The sequence below is a fragment of the Phyllostomus discolor genome, chromosome 1, assembly GCF_004126475.2.
Source record: "Phyllostomus discolor isolate MPI-MPIP mPhyDis1 chromosome 1, mPhyDis1.pri.v3, whole genome shotgun sequence".
NCBI classification, from domain to species: Eukaryota; Metazoa; Chordata; class Mammalia; order Chiroptera; family Phyllostomidae; genus Phyllostomus; species Phyllostomus discolor.
The window spans coordinates 27,324,891-27,347,503 of NC_040903.2; the positions used below are offsets into that span (position 1 = coordinate 27,324,891).

The window sequence follows — 22,613 nt, forward strand, 5'->3', positions numbered from 1 at the left end:
TTTCCAAGAGTAGTGATGTTACTTTAATTACCTCACTCAAATCTCTTCTCTATGACATTATTACTATTTCCACATCATTAAGATCACACAGGTGGTAAGTGGTAAAGGTGGTATTTGAACTGTAGCAACCTAACCACTGAGCTCTATCCATTTATCCAATGCATTGCATTTATATGATACCATGATGGGACAGCCAACCTTCCCAAAATGCAATGCAGATTTTGAGAGGAGTTCTTTCCTTAAATCCAGATTGGTAATTCAAGGTAAGTCATACATCTGGGTTTTTTTAAGTAGTTCATTTTTGATAGTATTTTATATACTCATACAGTAAGAAATCTAAAAATGTATCCAAAATAAATGTAGATTTTAAAATTGTGAGTTAATATTGCTTTTCTGCCTTTATTATCCACAAGTCCTATTCAACTTCTATTCCAACTTAGCACAGAGGAGATTGAGCTTTATAATTCTTGAGGATATTTTTATCCTCTTAAAGCCAATTTTTAATGAGATTTCATGGTATTATGCATTTCTTTTTGTAGGGATGGTAAGGCAAAAAATTGTGTGGCTTGTGAAAGCATGAATAGTGAGGATGGCTGGGGTCAGGGGGAGTTGTGGGGTGAAAATGGAGACAACTGTGCTTGAACAACAATAAAAAAATAAAAACTTGTTTCTGCATATGCAACCAGGAAGAAATATTTTATTATTCAGGTTGAACTTTTAGCTTGCTATTGACATTTCTGTCTCTTAATATGTAAGAAATAACTTCCCAATTGTTTTTGGAGAAGCTTTAAATCTCATTGTCAGCTAGAATAAAATTTTAGTGCATTCTCAGATGAAGCCTCTTTTCCTTTGTGGTCTAAGGATTTATTCATCAATACCGACACTATCTGGACCTGATTTTAGCTACATTTTGAAATATACTAACATTCTAATTTGTCAACATTAAGTTTGAACATATCATTCTCCAGCTTGAGATTTTAAGAAAAAGTTGAAGACAATGTAAAAACTGAATATGTTCAAAGAAGAGTCAGTAGAAATCAAGGAATTCTAATATATTTCCCCCTTTAATAAATACATAAAGCTTTTGACCATTTCCCTCAATTATTTTGATTAACACAATAGTAGGGTCTTTCAGAACATCATTATACCAATTTTCACAGCCTGATGTAAGCACTCATTTCACAGAAACAATCATGGCTAGCATTAATGGGTGAATGTCAGTTCCATAACACAACAGTATAAGGCATATTTACACCATCATAACATACAGAACACCATATACATACACAAAGAAATCACAGCTCCAGGACAAATAAAATTCAATCTCCTAGAGGCAGTTTACATTTATAGGCTTTACCTGAAACATGTTGTTTACTTTACATTTTTATAATATGGTTTCTTCTCAAGCATCAAACAGATCTTCCCTATGTCTTTGATTTATTTGTAACATTGTGTTCATGCAAAAATAATACTTGGTTTATTGCATTAACATTTAAACAGTTTTGGATTTGGGTCCTAAAACCATCATCTAACATTTGATGTTGCTTCATCCATATTGTCATTGTATTTGGAGTGATACGATGATTTGTTTTTAATGAGTTACCAAATGACAAACATATCCAGTTGACCACAGTTCAAAAATCAAGATTCTAAGCTTCTTGATCATGCACATTTTACTTTCATTCTTGAAAAGTGGCTTGATTCAGACACACCATTTTTTATTCATATTTATTGGCTTTCTTTTGTTCTTTTTTAAATATTTCTAAAAACAACAACAAAAGGAATAAAAGAAAATACTGTCCCACATCCACTGTTCACAAAACGGAAGAGCAGCAAGAATCACGCTGACCATTGTGAAGACACAGTCAGGTAGTGACACTGTAGTAAACATTGAATGTCATTGGAGTACTGTAGGAATGTGATCATTACTATAACCCATACTTCTGTAACAGTTCAGATTGCCACTGGCGTTTGCGCTCTGGAAAATAATCTGGAATGTGGATTTTTTTAAAATCCTGAATACACTTTTTCATTTCTTCTTCTACACTGAGCTTCTCACAGACTTTCTTTTTGGAAAGATTTGTCTCCCGGGACTTGCTGATGAGTGTCTGAAAGAGTTCACTGTTCCTGCGTTTGTCTGGCGGGGGCATCCATTGCACCGGAGCTTTTTTGGAAGGCCGATCCAGAGTTAAGGTGTTAGGCTGGTGAGCTGCTGTCTGCTGAGCACTGGGTGGGTTGTCCTGGGGAGTGCTTGCCTCTGAGTGGCTGTCACAGCTGGAAGTGGAGAGCTCATTACAGGAAGTCCCACTTTCACTTCCTTTATCTGTGACTTTGTCATGTTTCCTGTCTTCATGTTCTTGTTTTGGTGACACTATTTTTTGAGGTGGCCCTAAAGAGGAAAAAAAAAAAGTAGAACAACTGAGTAAGAAAGGAAAAGGTCAAACTAAATAAACTTTGTAATTTATTTGGATTTTTAAGATTATTTATTTATTTATTTATTTATTCATTTGCAGAGAGAGGGGATGGGAGAGAGAAAGAGAGGAAGAGAGACATCAGTGTGTTTCCGTTTGTAGGACAATGCCCAACCCAATGAGCCACATTAATCAGGATTATAGTTCCTTTGTTTTAAACCAAGAACATTTATATTAAGAAAAATGCTGTTTGTTGAGGGATTAAATACACCACCTAGGGCAGTCAGTCTGCATTAAACCATGCAACATGCTGATTAATCATTTATAAAATAAAGTTTGGGAGGTTTGCTTAATGAGCATTTCTGCCTTACAAAGGTCATTGCTAACTATATGCTTTAAAGATTTTTGTTAGTTACTATTTCCTGAAATCTGAAGAAGTTATTATATATAAATATTTTGCTAATTCCATAGCCATTTAATTGGACAGTTAATTCATTCCTGTTCTAGTTATTGACATTAGGTGTTCATTCTATATATGTTTTGCCATTATGAAAGCAGAAAGTATCATTGCTCTATCCTACAAAGCAGCAGTATTCTCCAGGCTCTGAGAAGCAATAGCATCATTTATTCTTCCAAGTGGGTGGCAGTTTAAATCTTATCTTCAGTCTCTTAATCTTGTTTCCTGTCTATTTCCTTGGAGAGAATTATGAAAGTGCTGTAAGATATATATGTACCTAATATTATGGTGAAAAAAATATAGTTGAAATATAGTGTTCTCTTAAAATACAAGGCTTACCAGTTGAGGTAAATTACCTAGGAGGACAATTTTCAGGAAGTGATAGTTTGCCAAGATAATTATTTCAAATGCACACACAGTTTATTTCCAAGAGAGAGCATATTTTATTTTCCTTGACTCTGCTGTGAGATTAGGACATCTATTTAACATTTATTGAACACCACCGTATACCCAGAACTATAATAAAACCTTGATTAACTGGAGCCTAACCATTCCGAAATATTGAGATACCCAAATCTAATTTTTTTCTTGTAGTCAACTTTTATGAACAAGTTATATAAATCAGTGTGGAGGGAAAGGCATCAGTATTTTAAAGCAATTGTCAAGGTAATCCACTGCGCAGCCAGACTTAATAAAAATTGGTCTAATTCATAAGGTGTCAACCTTAGGCACATAAGGAATTACTTGGTGAGCTTACATCATTAAAACCTTGGTCTCAGTCCAAGACATCCTGCTTAAAGTGGGTGTCACCTGGCTATTGGGTCATTTCATAGATCCAGGTGACGTTAGTGAGCAGCTAAAATTATGAACACTCCCTCAGCCTATTACATATGAAATGTGTATAAACAATATGAGTAGTTTATATTATTCAGAAGAGTGGAAAAACAAACCAACAAAAATACTTTTTACAAAGCATCTACTGTGTGCAACTTGCAACTTACTGCCTGGGTGCTAACATCAATTGTCCTATAAAATCACAAGAAACAAATATTGATACCAAATATTCAGTTGAATTGGACTGAAGACTTCAAAGAGCTTTAGAACTTTTTTGGAATGATGGAAATATCTTGTATTGTATCTTGAGTGTAATGTTAGTTATAGGATTGTATGCATTTGTGAGAACTGACAAAATTACATAGCTAAAGTGGGTGAGTTTTTCTGTATGTAAACTATACCTTGATTGTACCTAACCAATAAAAAATACCAAAAAAAAACCCCAAAACACCGCGGTAAATAATATGTACCTAATTTGAAGGCAGGCCTATCCATTATTCCATACTTGTTTTGTCTGCAATGTAGCAGACTTCAAACAAATGTCTATGCTCATGAATGCTTAATACGAAAGTACACTAGTACATTTCAGAAGCATTTGCAACCATGGGTTAAAGAAAACAAAAGCAAACAGCTGTTTTTCCTGTCTCTGCCCTGCCATCTATGCTAAAGAGAATGGGCATGAACCTGAGGGGCGAGGGTGAAGATGGTGCACTCCTAACACTTCTTGCTGACTGACTTACCTAGAGGTATTCTGAGCCTTCCTTTATCCTGTGTGCTCGGTGTGCACAGACTATGTTCTGGGGACCCCATGCCCTCTGGCTTTCAGTTGGATTCAGTCAATGATAAAGCATGCAAGATTATGCCTCACCACTCCTCTCCCACAATTTCCATAATTTGGTTGTATCCCTGGACCAAGAGACATGGCAATGTTTGGCAACTCTCTCTACCTCCTTCCCTCCTTCTCTCCCTCCCTCTGCTCCCCTTCTTTCCAGATTCCACTAAACTGAGGCTCCTATCTCCAGGATCACATGTATTAACCACCTCATTGTAAATGGCATGAGGGTATTGCCCACACTAATGTATACTGTCAAAATTCAACTTTTCTCAAATCACCCAAAACAATGTACTTTCCCTTCCTTCTGGAACCCTGACTGGTAGACCCTGGCTGGTCCCTAACCATTCTCTTCATTGACTAAGGGTATGCTACTTGTAGGATCAGTTTTCAGTGGTACCAGATTTTAGTGGCAATAATACTGAAAATGGTTCTGGCCTGGAACCAAGTTCTATCTCCCTAGTAAACAGCCTTGTGGCCTGGAGAGAGACACTTAGCTCCTTTAACGTCAATTTCATTATTTTTAAATGGGTAGTAGTTACTTTCCTCATTGGATTATTTTGAGATGAAATGAAATACCATAAAGAGGGTTGAGTAACATAATTCACAACAATCAGAGTATATCATTGTCATTTTTTTTAAATACAGAGATGTCCAGATCCATCTCTAGAGATTTTGCATTTGCTGAAGGGTTCATATGTATACATTTATGCAATCTGGGCAGGGGAGGAGGTGCAGCATCTGTTCATCTAATTAACATTATAGCTGAATGTGATCTAAGCTAGCTGCATGCCCAGTATGAGCCCAGTATGACATAGGGTATAAATCAATGTTTTTATCCTTTCTATCACTACTCTCCATTACTCTAACCATAAATCTCTAAAAAGGAATCTATAATTTCCATTCCCAATAATGACTAAGGAATTGCACTGCAAATACCCTAGAAAACCAATTTACATTTAAGGATAAATGATTAATGAGAAATCATTTTATGTTAAAGGCATGGGGCTAGAACATTAGATGGAGATATCCAGGCAGAAAAAATAAGAATATTAGAGAGGAAGACAGCACAGAAAAAGGACACAGTTGACCCTTGAACAGCACAGAGGTTTGGGGCAACCCCCCACACAGTTTGAAATACACGGACAACTTTTGACTCCCCAAAAACTTAACTGCCAATAGCCTACTGTTGACCAGAAGTCTTACTGATAACATAAACAGTTGATTGACACGTATTTTGTATGTTACATGTGCTATATGCTGTCTTACAATATAAAGTAAGATAGAAGAAAGAAATGTTATTAAGAAAAGCACAAGGAAAAAGAAATCCCTTTTCAGTGTGTATTTATTGAAAACAACCCATGCATAAGCGGACCTGTGCAGTTCGAACCTGTCACGGGTCAACTGTACTAGGCAACGCAGAAGCAAATGCTTCACTCTGTTTGTATTCACTGGGGGAAAAGTTAATGGCATTCACTAGGGAGAATGCAGAGTTATATAAAGTCCAGGCTTTAGCTAAATAAATTATACACAGTTATTATGTCTAATGACATCACAATTTATTCATGGAAATAAGCCTCTGTATCCAATACATACACAAATGCAGAAACTCCACAAGAAAAATAGAATGCAGCCTATTTGCGATGGAAATCAATTGTTCCTTTAGTGTAAGACCAAGGGAGATTTCTCTGAGAGGACATTCATCCGTTCAGTCAAGAGAATTGTACAGAGCACCACGATGTGCCATGCTCTGTGCAAGGAGCTAGAAGAGGCACATAGCAGATGCTCTGGTGAAGCTTGTTGGCTATTTAGTGAAGTTTTATAACTTTGTTAATGCCTGGGGCACATCCGAATATCTCCCACTGTACACTTTAAACTCTATGAACAAAAAGAAGTTAGCACCTGAATTTACTATGATTTTTAAGAGCTTCTTTTATTTTTTGAAAGAATTTAGAATAGCTACAGGTATCAACAAGAATTAACAAACACGTGCTTTCCTTTTTCAGTAATGTTTCATAAGCTATCTGTAGGCAAGTTGGACCCCAGCCAGGAGACTAACTCGGTTCAGATGTTTATATATGACCAAGGGGAGACTGTTTGACTTTATCTTGTCCACACTTTCAATGTATAGAATACTATGACAGTTTTTCAAATAAGTTCTTAAGTATAACAAAAAATCTCCTTTTGTGTTAAAAATTTTAATAATATATAACATATTAGATATTATTATTGCTATTTGATTAAGAATGCTTTGAATCATTACTTAAAACTTAGTGGATTCAAATTGGGACTAAAGTACAATAACAAAATGATTTATGTATTTTTATGACATGAAATTTGAGAAAAATGAACTGAAAGAGAATAATGATTACTCTGGTTGCTTAGTTTTCTTGTAGATACCTCTTAATTATAAGTTTCCAAGGATAACTGAAAGCTTTAATTTTTTATCATCACATTCAATGTTCCAAAGCCATTTGAAATTCTTAAACACAATGTGAATAATTATATAAATAACACTAAATCTTGCACATGTGGGAACAGCCTGATTTCAAGAAAATTATCTGTCTCTTCAACTAGTAATAGAATCAATTATATACCTAAACGATCTTCTTAAAAACAATTCGACCTCCAAGTTAGACACCAATCAGACTTACTATTTAAAATATGAAATATGGTAGACTTAGCTGGGCTTTCTTCCATCACATAAAGAAAATCATCACTAAATATTAAAGTAAGCAACAAGTAAATAAACAAATATCATGCCCATTTGAAATTTAAGTTTTAAAAGAAGTTAATTATTTATAGGTGTTCAATTCATATGTACATCTAGAAACTTTCAAAAAAGCATTTGGACAATTAAGCCTTTCATTTTTCAGTTGGCTATTTGCCATTAAATTGACTAGGATTTTCATCCGAGAGTTGATTGTTTTCAGGGTTAATTAAAGCCCTACCTAGCAGAACTGCAAGCTGGCTGCCTAGGTCATGCTTGTCCACAATTATTTTTTAAGGCACAGTCAGTACACACAAGTGTACACATACATATATATTATACTCATTTTTTATGCTCGTATTTTTCCTCAGAGAGGGAATAGCATTGGAAATCTGGTTTGACCTTGGCTCAGACCTCCCTAATATTTGGTCCTTGGCTAATATTTTGGGATTGGCCTAACTTTGTAAATGTGATAAAGTTCTATAGTCCTAAATTATGAAATGCCTAGGAAGGGATTTTCTAGGCAGTAAAATTCTATTCAAATATTAAATATAAAACATTAAAAGCTTACCATTATTAACAATTACCTCTCCGAATAGGGGAAAAATTCAATTTCCACTAACGTACTTCACAGAATTACAGGTTCAAAGATAAAGTCTTTAAGTTCATTGATGGGAAGTGTAGTCCTAGGAGACATCATTGACTCGCACTTGTTTCATTAAGTCTATTCTTGTCAGCTGCGTCAGCAATACGAGTGACGCTTAAAGCAACACAGTGCAGACTGGCTGGGCTCGCATCCCAGTTTAACCACTTGTCAGGTGTGTTTTCTTAGACAAATCACTTACCTTCTTTGGATCTCTGATTTCTTAAGTTTAAACTTCATAGAGTTTTGGCACAGATTACATAAGCCAATATATGTAAAGTACTTAGGATGTGCTTTGCATGTTACATGCTCAAAATGTTTTTTTTATTATTATTCAGCATAAATATCTGGTGCTATTTTGCCAGAGTACAGCATACTTGCTTACCTAAATGAAGAATACAAATTCTTCCCTTTTAATTCTGGCTCTATGCATGCTCCTTATGAACATGTGAACTACAGAAAAGTCTCTTGGCTTATTTCAGCCTTAGTTTCTTTTCTATTAAAACTAAAATAAGAATCGTAATACTGTTACATGGCTATAATAAGAAAAGAGATAATACATGTCAAAGCAATTTGTTGTCAAAGCAATTTTGTTGTAAAGTTCTCTATAACAGATTTGAGAGGTTATTAAGCATTAAATCCTCATGTACTAAAAGGAACTTATTTGAGAAAATAAAACACAAAAGCTCTCTTTAAGCTATTAAAATGTGTGGCGTAAAAGCAATAGTAAAACATTACATTAAACAAAATAAAACTATTTGAAGATATTATGATGAACCAAAATTTGTAAAATTGGGCAAATCAGGGTATTCAATTAATTCCATTGGGTTATATTACTTTGCTATATAAAGGAGGAAGTAATTGCCTTAATAAGTCTTTTGGGTGAAGAGTATAGTACAGAAATTAAATGTTAATATTTTCACCTTTAAAAAAGACGTGTGATTCCAGGCAGCTGTGGGTGTGGGAACCTTCAATGAGATTACTTTCCTGTTATTTCTTGGAATACACAGGCATTTCCAAATGAAGTCTATGTGTATTACTGCACACTTGAGAAAAGCTTTTTTTTACCTGCCTAGGGATGGTAAAAAAAAAAGACTGGATATGTAAAATGTGTCTGCAGGAGACACAATTCCCAGAAAGAAAATTACCCTTTAATAGTACTAAACTCAATAGTGTGTGAATGTTTATGTGGTACTTGAACAGAATGAACCAATCTATCTCAAATATTAGCACTACATGCCTCTGAGTGTTAAGCGCCTGAGTCAAAGGGGAAAAAACTCCATTTTTGTTGAACATTTGTCGAGCACCTACTATGTACCAGACAGGCATAGTGTCAGTTACAAGATGAAGGGCACACACCTACACACCTACACACACACACTCCCGGATTTCCAGTAGTGCAGGTGTAGGGAGACGAGCACAGTAATGCAGCTGTACCTAAAGTTTGAGTAGGGCCTGAAGGTGGGAACAGGGATAAGCTGTGATTAGAATGAGCTAAGAACTAAAATTACTTTTAATTTATCAGTTACATTTTCATAGTAAATTGAAACAAAAAAGTCATAGAGTAAAAAGGCTATTGGAATGAGTAAAATTAATTTTTATATAGTTTCTACTAGTATTACTTAACCACTTTTATGAATGAAGGAAAATAAGAGAAAAAGAGAAAGTAAAAGAAGGAATTTAAAAAGAAAAACAAGTTGTGGTATTCCTTTTTTTTTCCTGATATGATTGGTCACTAAAATACTCTTGTGATCCTCTTTGTACTTAACTTTTTATTGTACTCGTTTATTTACATGTGTGTCTCTAAATCTTAAATTGTAAAATTGTAAATGTTTTATGGCGAAGATTGTGTCTTTTTAGCTTATCATGAAGACGTGATCAAATAATAAAATAATTGTCGCTCTTGTAAATTCCTGTAGTATTTACTACTGACTATATCTTTCATTTGATACTCAGTATTCACTACCTTTTATGTTACTAAATACTCACCTAGATGATTAATAATTTTCCAATCATCCCCCCATAAATGTTCACCCAATAGCACATCTCTGGTTTCCTATCTTCCTCAAAAAGCTTATAATTTCCGTGAGACCAGAGACTGTGTCTTAAGCTTCCTAATATCACACATTGCAGGAGAATGATTTGTTTTATCATTGAGTCAAAGACACTAATAAAATGAGTCAGCATTTGTAACTAGGAAAATTGTGAGAGAAATGTACATTTAATGGAACACATAAAATGGAGAAGGTTTTCAAAAGTGGTCCTTTCACCTTTCTCCCATTCTACAAATTTGTGTCTTCCTATTAATTACTTCTGTAGATGATGTCCAAGATCACCTTTGGCTACCCAATGGATTCATCTTTTATTTTCAATTAACTTCGAGGTCTTGTTAATTCTAGCCTTGCTGTGCCTCCCGAACTAGCTCTTCACTTCTGTTCCCATATCCACTGGTTATAGCAGGTTTCTCATTACTTCTTGCTGTGTCTCTTAACCAGTTTTCCGACTCCACTTTAGTCTCATTTCAAACCATTCTCCAGTACATTTCCAAATAAATATCCCTGCAGTCTAATTCCTTCAAGTCCCTTGCGCAAAAACCCAAAGAATTCCTCTGCCTAAAAAATAAAATTTGAATGCCACATTTTGGCATTGAGGGCTGTCCTCAGTTTGTTATGACCCCAACTCATCTTGCATAGAGCAGCCAGAATACACTGGTGGTCAGTGGCAAATGCCTGGCTGTATCCACACCTGTTTCCCTTTGTCTGGATAGCATTTTCCCCTTGTTCCGTGCCCTACTCAGCCTGCTCCAAATGGTGCTCTCAGCATAAAACCTTCCATTCTCACATTGTATGTGATTTCTTGTGAGTTCTCACTCTCTAAGTGACCCATGGCAGTTTATTTGAATCTATCTCAAAATCGGAAATCCATTTTGTCTTAAATAAAAGTTATTTCTGTACTAACTTTTAACTTACACCCCTGTGCTCTGCTCCACAAAACAAATGCACAAACTACATTAGTCAATCTGGGACAAAGTTTTTTTTTTCCCTTTCATTTTATCTATCTTTGCATTTATGGGAGTACCCACCCCTGAGACGAGGCTAACAATTCAGTACGTGTTGAACTGGATTAAATGAAATTTAGCACTAAAAGCTAAAGAATGTCTACTCATGTAGAGAATTGTTTTAGTTCCAAATAAATTATTTTTGTTTGTTTTGTTTCAACTAGAAATGATAAACCCAGGTATAACTAAGCTTACAGGACATAACAAAAACAAACAAACAATAACAAAAATAATTGGAGAGAAGATAAACCATTTGCAGTGACCTTTAAGGACTTTACAATCATTGTAGTGAGGAAAAAAATTCCTTTGGGGAGGTTTTTTTCATGTTATTAAAGTGAAATAAGAACTATTCTGGGACCGTAAATAATGAGGAAAAATTTGCTTTGTCTGCTAAAGAATTTTATACTACTTACGTGATTATATGATTACTTTACATAATTAAGTGATTACCTGATACTTTCATAGAAATATTTGTAGTAGAAAAAGATATTAGGTGTTCAAGTGTCTTTTCAGAAGCCTTATCACATCCAGAATGGTTGTGGACACCTGCGCATTTCACTCCAGGGAGCCAGGGTTCTGCGGGACATTCACCATTTGTGTTTAAAAACAAAAACAAAAACAGACAAACCTCCCCACAAAAACAAATCATACAGATGCTCAAGCTCCTAGTAGACTCTGGAATTAAGACATGTTAATTCCCAGGTTCTTAATTTCAAATCTGCCATTGCTTATTATTATCAGAAGGGCTTTTTTTTGCCACATACTTTCTAGTGGCCTCTGCTTTCACAAGCACATACTATACGGAAGGGATAATTTACTGCTTTTCAAATATGTGAGCACAAGCCTACTCTTACTGGTCCCATATCCATAGACAGTGGATTAGAAAACCTACGTGGCGCTCAGCAAGATCGCTGAGAGTTTATATCTACAACACACGTCTGATGATTCTAGGAGGAAAAGAAAAAAGATGCTCTGTAAATACAAATCAGGGGTGCATTTATGATGTGCTGTGTGTAACAAGTTTATATGAACATAAAACCATGCTGGTTGTAAATTATCACTGCTTGTTATAAAATACAAAACAGCTGTCTCAGGCCTAAGGAAAAAATTCTTGGTGACAATGGGGATGCAGAGATTGTAAGAAGGAAAAAAACAAAAAACAAAAAACAAAAAACCCCGGCTAATACTGAGGATCCAGGAGCAGTGGCAATTGCAGGCAGAAAGTCATAGTTGAGGGGATTGTTATTTGTTAGATTTCTTCAGATCTCGAGTGCCTGCCTGCCAATAAACGTTTTCAAGTACTCCCAACAAGGTCAGTGAGATGCACGTTTTGTAGCTGTCAGACTGTTTAACATGAGTGCTGTCTCTTTTCACTTTGAGATCTACAAAAATGTTCCTATTATGGAGGCGGCTTGATGCACGCTCACTATAATAAGTACAAAATGGAAACATGCATGCTCACAGCAGAGTCTAATTTCATGTGCGACCATTTGAGCAAATGCTCAGCCTTTGCAAATAGTAAAACTGTGCTAGAAGTGAAGTTCTGACACCTACCAGCTATGTCAAGCGTGACTGTAAGACTCATTTTTCTATTTTGCTTAAGAGGGAATAAAAATACGGTGCCTCTCGCCTAGAGTTGCTTTAAGTAAAGTTATGTGTGAGGGAAAGCCTTACAGTAGTGGCCCCAGAAATACAGCAGGTGCTAACCACTGAAAACTATAAATCTCACTTTACCTCACTTTGCAGATGAGATCAAAATTTTTGAGATCTTGAAATTATTCTTGATTTTCTAGATGGACCCCAAATCAACCACAGGTATCCTTATAAGTGGAAGATGGAAGGGAATTTGATACACATAGAGGAGGAGGCACAATGTGACCACGGAGTCAGCTGGAGTGATCTGGTTACAAATCAAGGAGTACCGGCAACCACCGGAAGCTGCGAGGCGCATAACAGTTTCCCCTAGAACCTCTGGGGATGTGGCCCAGCTGATACAAGGATTTCAGCTGGTGAAAGTGACTTTGATGCTCATAGACAGCCTGTCTTGATTGCCAGGAGCAGGCTGAGGGTGGGGAACAGGAGAGGCTGCAGGGGATCAGGGGGAGGCTGTGGAAGAAATCTAGGCTGTGGAAATGGGATGTGGAAGACACATGTGCACCTAGCCCCACTCTTCAGGGCCGGAGGTGGGAGGTTCCAGTACTGAGGGTGTGCAGCCAGTAAAAGAATGCCTTCATGAACCACCTGAGGCCAACGGGAGGACATTGAGTATTGCAATCCAGCTTCTGCACGTGAGGCTGTGTTGTCTGGCAGATGCTCCACCTGCACCCCCACTACCCCCATCCCTGGGGGTCAGAGGTCCTGTTCCTGGCTGCAGATGCCCCACCCTTCCTGCTGAGGCTGCCATCAGGTGCTGCCTGAGAAGCCACTCAGGGTTTCCAGGGTCCCTTTTCTTAGGACTTTTATTTGGTAACTCTCTGTCTGAGGGCCCTGAGTGTGGGCAACTTGCTACCTGCAGGGACTAGAGTATGGGAGGTGCAGAGTTGAGAGCATCAGAGGAGTACCCTCCATGGCCAAGAGTGGTGGCAGGGGGGTGTTTTTACTCTTAGAACTGCAAGGTTAGCAAGATAATTGGATAGAGGAAAAGGACCTCTTACTCCTTCTGGTACCAGTTGGGGGTGGACAGGCATGCAGTAGAAGTCAAGATGGTGGCAGGAGGTGCTGGACCAAGGAGGCCTGTCAGTCTAGCTTGGGGAAAGAAGGGATCGGTTGGGGCAGGGAGGAAGACCTACCCAAAGCCCATGAAATAATTGATTGTTTTGGAAAAGCACCTGGTCTGCTCCACATTAAAAAAAAAAAGATATCGTCCCAGGGGAACAAAGAAACACTCTCACTTGCTTATTGCTTGCTACTTGGGACCTACATTTGGATGGTACCCTGGCCTGTTCTCTCCAAGGGCCACATAGCCTTAGTAGCTGCTTGACCCATGGCCTCCAGGAGAGACTCTCTTTCTCTCTCTCACTGATCTGGTGAAGCTTTTGCTGGTACAATCATGTGAACTCGCAGCCTGAGTAACTGCATGGCCTGTAGCTTCACCAGCTCTGCACACAAGCTCCCAGATGGAGCCTAAAGCCAGACAGCAGTGGGGGACAAGCTAAGCTACCTGGATGACCATGTAGCAGCTACCTGTGGGCTCCAAATGATGGTAGTCTAAAATGGATCAGGCACTCTGGGCATTGCCTTTTGTTTGGGTCTTGCTGAGGATGGCGGGGCTTTGTCTGGCTTTTGTGTAGGAGATGAGCTCCCTCATTCTTCCAGATCACGCAGAATCTGATAAAACCTCTTTTCTTTCACACAGCATAGGCTTCACAAGTTTGGCTGTTGCGGTGGCAGGCAGATGAATTCCCCTTTTTTGTTCAACAACAGTTTCAGACTCTGGGCCTCTGGAACTTTAAGCAAAGTAATCTGTTGTTTTGGCCATCATTGGTAGTAATTTGTTATAGCAGCCATTGGAAACTAATACAAATCTACTTGGTCTAATGTCTGGCACTTGGTTGCCTTATGGCATCTCACATAAGTGAGCACAATATTATTCTTAATAACTAAACATTGAATCTGAGCCATAATATCTTAGTATCTTTATTAAATTGTAATCTCTTTCAGTCTCTGCCAGATTGTAATCCTCTTTCTCTTCCAAAAAATAGCCTTTAAGATTCTGTAAAACAATGATCACATCCAGTCAAAGTGTTCCTCAATTATACAGATCAGCCAGTATTTGCATAATAAGGTTCATAGTCTCTTGATGTCAGTCACATTTGTTCCCATAACACATTATATTCTCTCTATAAACACACACACTCAGCCCCCCCACCCCCACATTATATATATGTTATCATAGAGCTGTGTCTCATCTATAACTGATTCCACTCACATGTCTAGCTCCTGGTCTTTCCTTGAAGTTCTAAGCCCATGATTTTACTGCTTTGTGGGCATCTCCTAAACTTCAAATACTATGTTCTGAAAAATCACTGCACTATTATTTTTTCAATAAACCAGTTCCTCCTTTGTTTACTATTTTATAAAACACCACAATCTTTTTAATCAACAGATTTGAAATCTTAGAATCATTGTCATTATTCCTATTCCACACTTCTATTGTTTCCCTCCTCATATGAATAGCTACAGAAACATTAAATTACTTTGATAATGTCTCAATTATTTCCTTCATCATCAGTCTTCACCTGTCCATTTATGATCCTCAGTACCTTTCACTAAATCCATTGCAATAACTTTCTAACCTCTTACTGACCCTATTGCAATGACCTTCTAGAGATCTTTTTATCTCGAATCTCTGCCTTACTCTCCACACTAAGATCCCAGCTACATATCACAGAAACATTACAGTTCCTGTTCTCAGGGAATGTCAATGGCTTTCAGAAACTTACCAAAGATCTTGGTCTCATAAATCAAACTTTCAGTGCCACAGTCCCATTTTAAACTCCAAAATTCACTTTCAGTTACCCCCACACTCTATTCAAGCCAAACTAGAAGTATTAATAGTCTCCTAAAGACCATGTGTATTCTTATCTTCAATTCTCCACCTGTGCAAATGGTGGTTCGATTTCTGTTTTGTACCATTATATACATGGAGTACATTCTTTACTGGCTGGTATGTGTGTCTGAAAATATTCTTGGGGCTACTATCTACCTTAGGTAACAGACCCCAAGCCCCAGGCTACAGGAGTGAAATTATAACTCAGACTGAACCAATCATAATACCTTACTAACCCAGCCCCATAATCTGAAGCAAGAGTGTGGGTTGGGAGGCAAGTAGCCTGGGTAGTTCAATAACAGAAAACCCCTGGGATGCTTTGAACTATTGATGGGGGCGGGGGGGGGGGGGGAGGGAAGGCCTTTACATGTCCGAACAAAAAGCTCACAGATACAACTGCAGGAAACAAATCCTTCCAGCCCCAACTAAAGTAGAAGATACTGAGAGCTCAAAGGGAGTTGTCATATTTGGGCATGTGACTCAGTAATCCCTCTCTCAGCTCAACCTATAAAACAGGTATTTTAGAACAAATAAAATAGTAACATTGACAGAAATTATCTTTTTCACAAACCTATTTAGATATTTTATCAGACAAAACATTGAAATATAACTGAAATCTCTCTTCCTGAAGTGTGTGGAGTGGCATGTGGGCTGCATTTGCCATGGAAGGACTATAACACTTAGTGCTTTATGCATAAACTTAATTCTATGCATTTTCACATTACTGATCAAAAAGCTGTGGATGTTAGAGTGAGTCGAGCATAAAAACATAATCAGTATATATTTGTGAGCAAATGATTATAATAAAAATATATATAATTTAGAAAATCCTGGAGACTTACTTCTATTCTACTAGCAGAGACATGTGCCCCCTCCTTGCCTTAGAGCCTGTGGCCAGAGTGGGGAAGGCACTACTATTGTCCCGGACCGAGACCCAAATCCATTCCTGTGTCCTGGGGGTGGAGTTCTGTTTGCAAAAGTGGATAGGGGCAGAAGGTAAACACAAAGATACACACACTAAAACACACACTATATACTTTATCATGTGAGGGTGGTTAAATACAGAAATCAAGATGTTTTGTACTAATCAAATTAGCGTTTCACATATCCAAGGCAATATGTCACTTCGTGTCACCTTTTCCTGTGCAGCCACTAGTTAAAGGAGATAAGGAGCTTAGAGAAACAAACTTAGTATGCAACCTGGACAGTTTTGCTTATTTCATATTTTACCAAGTGAGTGTGAGGTTGTAATAAGGGGCATTTATTGAACACTTACTATGGGCCAGGAACCACGCTAAGCACATTATATGTAGCAACTCATATGCATCTCGCAATAACTTCATAAAGCTTAGTGGCTATTATGCCTATGTTACACCACAGGAAACCGAGGCTAAGAGAGGTTCTGGAACTTGATGGGTCCCATTTGGAAGAGATGGATTAAGAGGAAGATCTGTCAGACTCCTAAGTGTATGCTGCATTATCCTCCAAGAGACACTGCCTCACAAATCCTGAGAATGGTGTGTAAACCAGCTTCCCTAAAATACTAAACTAAAACTAACATTACTCATGAATTTTAATCCTTGATAACATTAAACTTCAATGCATATATCTGTAAAAAAATGAGAGTAAAAGTTCTTAATTGTACCTGAGTGTTAGAATTTCTGGAGATTATCTGCAACTTTATTTTAACAAAAGATAAATTTCAAAGGCTAAAAACATGAAAATGTGAACTGTGCATTCTAACTCAGTTCCTTGTGACCATTATTGGCACCAAGTCACTTTAACCAGGCAACCTTGATTTAAGGTTTTTCCTTTCAAAACAAATGCTTACGTGGCACTGTCTTCTACAATGCATATTTTTTTTGGATTAAAAAAAAAGCCTCTTACTTTGGGTTGGTACAGGTCGAGAAATAAATATGTTTTAAAGGAAAATTATATATTTAGGATGTAAATCCAACTATAAAGTTTACAGAGTAAAAATAATGAGAAACATGGGTAAAATGATGTAGAATTATAGCAGAGAAGAAATAGAGATGAGAGAATTATCCTCACACTCATGACTTGCCAAGTACTGTAATTTCCAAAATATTAGAATTCTCGTTGTACAAGAAGGCATATTCAAGACTGAGCCTTCCAATGACGTGTGCCTCTTGTTCAGCAAAGGTTCTGACATGAAGCCAGGCATTTTTGCTGAGAGCTTCCACAGTCTAAATACTTAATGAATAGGTTCTGTTGGGGTGGAGGTGCCTTGAACTTTTCATATCAACTCTGTAGTGCGCTTCAGTCCAAACCTAATATTCTCATAGCTGCAGTAGCATCAGTCTCTGACATTAAAGCCTCAAAGATTAAAGCAAAAACTTGTGAAGTGGTGCTAATGAAACTATTATAAGATAAAAAGATGCACTGGTAACACCTTTAACATGGATCACTCAAATGGCTATGTAAAAGAAGCATTTACATTTGGAATGCATTGAGAAATCATGTGTAATTATAATATATTAATAATTACTTATTAGAAACCTTGAAGGTAGAAAATTGTTTACTATATGAAGCATTAGTAGTGGAGTATGCTTCCAGTACGATGCCTGTTGAATGACTCTCCAGGAAGTGCTGAGAACCCAAGATTCACAAAAAACCAATAGCCTACTTTGAGTTATGGAGTTCATTGAAGATAACCTGGGTGGTCACTCTTTGTTCACTTTACAAAACTTACTTATACAAAATACTTGCAATTGGATTAAAAATTCAAATATATGCACCGCTTTTAGGGCAAAAATATCTATAACAAAGATCTAAACTAGAGCTACCATTACTCTATGGCAAGGACTATAGATAAAGATCACCAATTAATTGGGAATTATCACATTATAATTGATTTTTAATACAATTGTGATTGTATAATGGCATTCGATAAATAAAAAAGAAAAGATGTTTAGCCTATGATTGAAGACTCAGAATGGAGCAGCTTGAATGGCAGGCTGCTCCATTTACCTTTAATAGACCGTGAACTATTTTGCCAGCAAAACTGCAAGGTCAAAGCCAAAGATTATACAAAAGAGTCAGACGATTCTGATTTTGTAGATCACAAGGAAATAAGAATGGTTAAGGTGTGTTAACCAGAAAAACTTTATAACAAAAATTTTCAGTATTATTTGTCTGAATTGCTCTATGCTTTACCTATTTTATCAATAAGAAAAAAGGTTTTATGTATTCATTATTTTTAGAGAGGAAAAACATAGAGAAACATAAATTTGTTTTTCCAGTTATTTGTGCATTCATTGGTTGATTCTTATATGTGCCCTGACCAGAAATTGAACCTGCAACCTTGGCATATCAGGACAATGCTATAACTGGCCAAGGCAAAAAAGTTGTTTTAGAATCCAATTTTTGGTAATACATAGTCTATTAAAAATAAGGCCTTTTGGCACAGTGCATTCCAGAGAACTCGAGCAATTATGAGGAAAATGAATCAAAGTCACATCACTTTTATTAGGACTATGTATTTATGGAAAATCACCAGGAAATAAGGCATCAAGAATATAGAGTATATCCTACTCTAGTGTAATATAGTCCATAAAGCACAGAAAGGAAATGGAGGAGATTGAATTAAAAAATCAGACTATTTGTTGTATTTCTCAATGTTTTACAAAGCCCTTTAAATTGTAACAGAAAAGTGCAGGGAGAGAGAACCAATGAACCAAATCCTTGCCAGTGTTAGAAAACAAAAAGTGTCATGAAAAGAAAAGATCTTGGGGAAATTCTGGGTGACACAAAGCAGAAGGAATCAGTCTAAAGAGTAGAGAAAACTCCTGTGAGTTTCACACACTCACAGGAAAAAATAAGAATGATTCAGTAGAACCCAAAGCCCAGAGTAAACTACTGAAATAGACAGAAGGAATCTTGGGTCCCTTTGTCAGAAGACCTGAGCTATGTCTGTATGGCTGGCCTGGCCCATTTCACTAAGCAGAAGGCAGCAGAGGTGCTATATTCCAGGACAGAAAAACAGCTTCTCTGCAAAGGAATCAACTACCTTTCTTGATGAAAGAGGTGGGGCTTTGAGGTGATGCTGGATTTGTGCCACAGGTGAAGGAGTGAGTGGTTTGAGTGGGGCTCTAAAGAAGACAGATGATGCTCGCATCCAAAGGACAGGGCAGAGTTCATGGTCTTACAATCTGTGTTCAGACAGACCTCATGTTTGGTTTAATGCTTTGCTCTTCTGAACTTGTGGTTTACGAATGAAGTCCAAGAAAATAAAGGAGCATATACAGGGGTGGACAAAAGTAGGGTTACAGTTTTAATACAAATTAATAATACAGTAATTAATAAATAACAACATAAGAATAAGCTCTGTGTTTTGCATACTCATAACTATAAACCTACCTTTGCCCTCCTCCTGTATGTAAGCAGAGGAGATAGCATGAGGGTCCCAGTTCCTTGCCATTCTATCTGCATATAGCATTTGGATGTCTCGTGATTTTGAGTTCAGCGAGAAAGAGAACAAAAAAGAAAGACAGGGACCTCATATTTTCATTCGGCATGGTGCCATGCAAGTTATGTCAATGAAAGACTTTAAATAGTTTATTTTAAAATGTACACTAATAAGGCTACCACATAGCAAATGTCTGCAGGACTTTTGAAAAGCAATATTAGAGAAAGAAAAACAAGGCAGATTTAAATATATTTAATAGAAAACTTAAAAACAAAAATATTTATTTAAACCTCACATTCAACTCAGGGGTGTGGAATACAGCAAACTAATTCAAAATAAATAGGAGCTTAATGTAGAAGAAAAGCAGAAAATGACAAGAAAAATCTATAGAGCATAAAAAAGTGAAAGGCTGGCTATTGAAAAATTAAACAATCTTGTGGTGTGCCTAATAATGAGAAAACAGAAAAGACATCATTAAGTCTGAAAACTGTGATAATGAAGATATCAAGGGATGTAAAGTACAGCACAGGAAATATAGTCATTAGTTTTGTAACAACTACGTGTGGTGCCAGGTGGGCCCTGGGAATATCAGGGGGAACACTGTAAAGTATGTGATTGTCTAACCACTATGTTGTATACTTGAAACTAATTCAAAATAATATTGAATGTAAACTGTAATTAAAAAATTAAAAAATGAAGTGTCAATGAAATCAATAAATTTCAAATTAGCAATGTTCTAAAATTCATAAATTAACAATTTTGGCTTACTAAGAAATAAAAAAGTATACAGATGTATATAAATAAAAATTTTTTAAAAAGGAAATAAGTTCAAGATCTAGCCTAAAAATGAAGCATGTTCCAATGGTTTTACAGCAAACAAATCTCTGGAGAAATTATAAGATCTATGTTATACAAACTAAGCCAAAGAACAGATAATAAAAGAAAGATAAATTCTTAATCAATTCTATAAGCATCAATAACCCTGATCTCAAATCCAAAGAGAAATATACACAAGAAAGAATATTGTAGATCTATCTACTTTCTGAGCCTAGATGTAAAAATCTTAAATTAAATTTATACAACTTTAATCCAATAATGTATCAAAGAATAATGTATGATAACCAAGTAACATTTATTTCAAAAATAGAGACAGTTCATCACTAGAAAACATATAATACATGATAAAATAAAATAAGAAAACAATGTAATCAGTACAATATGCATAAAGAAATATTAGATGGAATACAATATCCATAGTTGATTTATTTTTTAAAAATAACAGACTAAAAGTTGGAAGAAAAACAATTTCTTAACCTAATAGTGAGGGATAAAAATATTTGTATCAAAGGAAATTAAACCTAATATACCTACTATTATTGCTATTCAGTGTTGTACAGAAGGGTATAGTCAATAAAATAAGAAGTAATAAAAATTAAGTACAAATATTGGAAAGAGGCAAAAGTAACATTAATATTTCAGGTGATATGATATCACCCAGCAGAAGACTAACATGCAAAAATCAACCACTTCCTTTTACATAACAATACTAATTGAAACATACTATAGAAAACAGATCACACTCAGCATAGAAGCAAAATTTCACATTAGCTATACAAAATTTAATAAGAGGTAGATGAAGAGACTTGGGGATTGTTAGACTTTATTGAGGGACTCAAAGAAACTAAGTAAATGAAGAGAAGCTGTATGTTCCCTGTTAGAATAACATTACAAAGATGTAATTATCCCCAAATAAATGTATATAAATCCAATGTAAAACTAATACAAATCTCAATATATTTTATACTACTTGTCAAACTGATATTAAAATAATTTACAGAAAGAATATATGTATATATATATGTTCACATACACATATATACATGCGTGTGTGCATGCATTTACATGTGTGTGCATATACATATGTGTGCACACATCCTACAATATTTTGAGATATATAAAAAATCTAAGGGACTTTCCTTCTCGGATATCAAATTAGATTTTAACATTTTGTCAGGATTGCAACAATGTGGAAAATTATGCCAATTAAATGGAATGAAAAATGCAGAAGCCAAACATGTATTTATAGAAATTTGATATTTCAATTCAGCAAGAAAGCAATGCACTACTCAATTAACTGTGTTAAAGTAATTAGCTATCCATTTGCAAAAATACATGTTTATACCTCACATTATATATGAAAATAAATTCTGGATTAATGAAAGGGCCAAATATAAATAATAAAACTATTGATACACTTAAAGAAAATATAAATTTTTGGAAAATTTTATGCTGGTATTATAACTCATAAAACTCAGAATCAATAAAGGTAAAATATGTCAAACTGATTTGTAAAAATGTAAACTTTCTATAGGGTAATGATTCCAACACAAAATTAAAGACTAGTGACCACCTGAGAACTCAAGAAATATAGCGAATTGTGACCCAATTGAGAGATAAATCAAATAGGCTGATGGAGGTCAAAATGCCATCTTTATTGTGATAAAACTATCAGAAAACAGAATTAGTGCGAGAGACAATTTTGCTATCACTGCACTCCAGAAATAAACTTACGGTGTCACAGAGAGAATCAGACAATTACAGACACCCTTCCACCCCTTTATGGGGATGGGGCCCTCTAAGGATCATGGCACAGAGAAGCAAAGCAAAGTGCATCTTCCCTGGAAGTAATG

The 22,613-nt window shown here is 36.2% G+C and overlaps 1 protein-coding gene across 1 annotated transcript in view; it reads right to left on the minus strand.

Annotated features, from left to right (window-relative positions):
- Positions 1 to 1,037: 1,037 nt before the first annotated feature.
- Positions 1,038 to 22,613, minus strand: part of KCTD8 (potassium channel tetramerization domain containing 8) — a 201,337-nt gene continuing 179,761 nt past the window's right edge. The window contains exon 2 of the mRNA XM_028508151.2: positions 1,038 to 2,389. Coding sequence (XP_028363952.1) covers positions 1,929 to 2,389 — 461 coding nt within the window. The 3' untranslated portion in view covers positions 1,038 to 1,928. The remainder of the gene's footprint in view (positions 2,390 to 22,613) is intronic.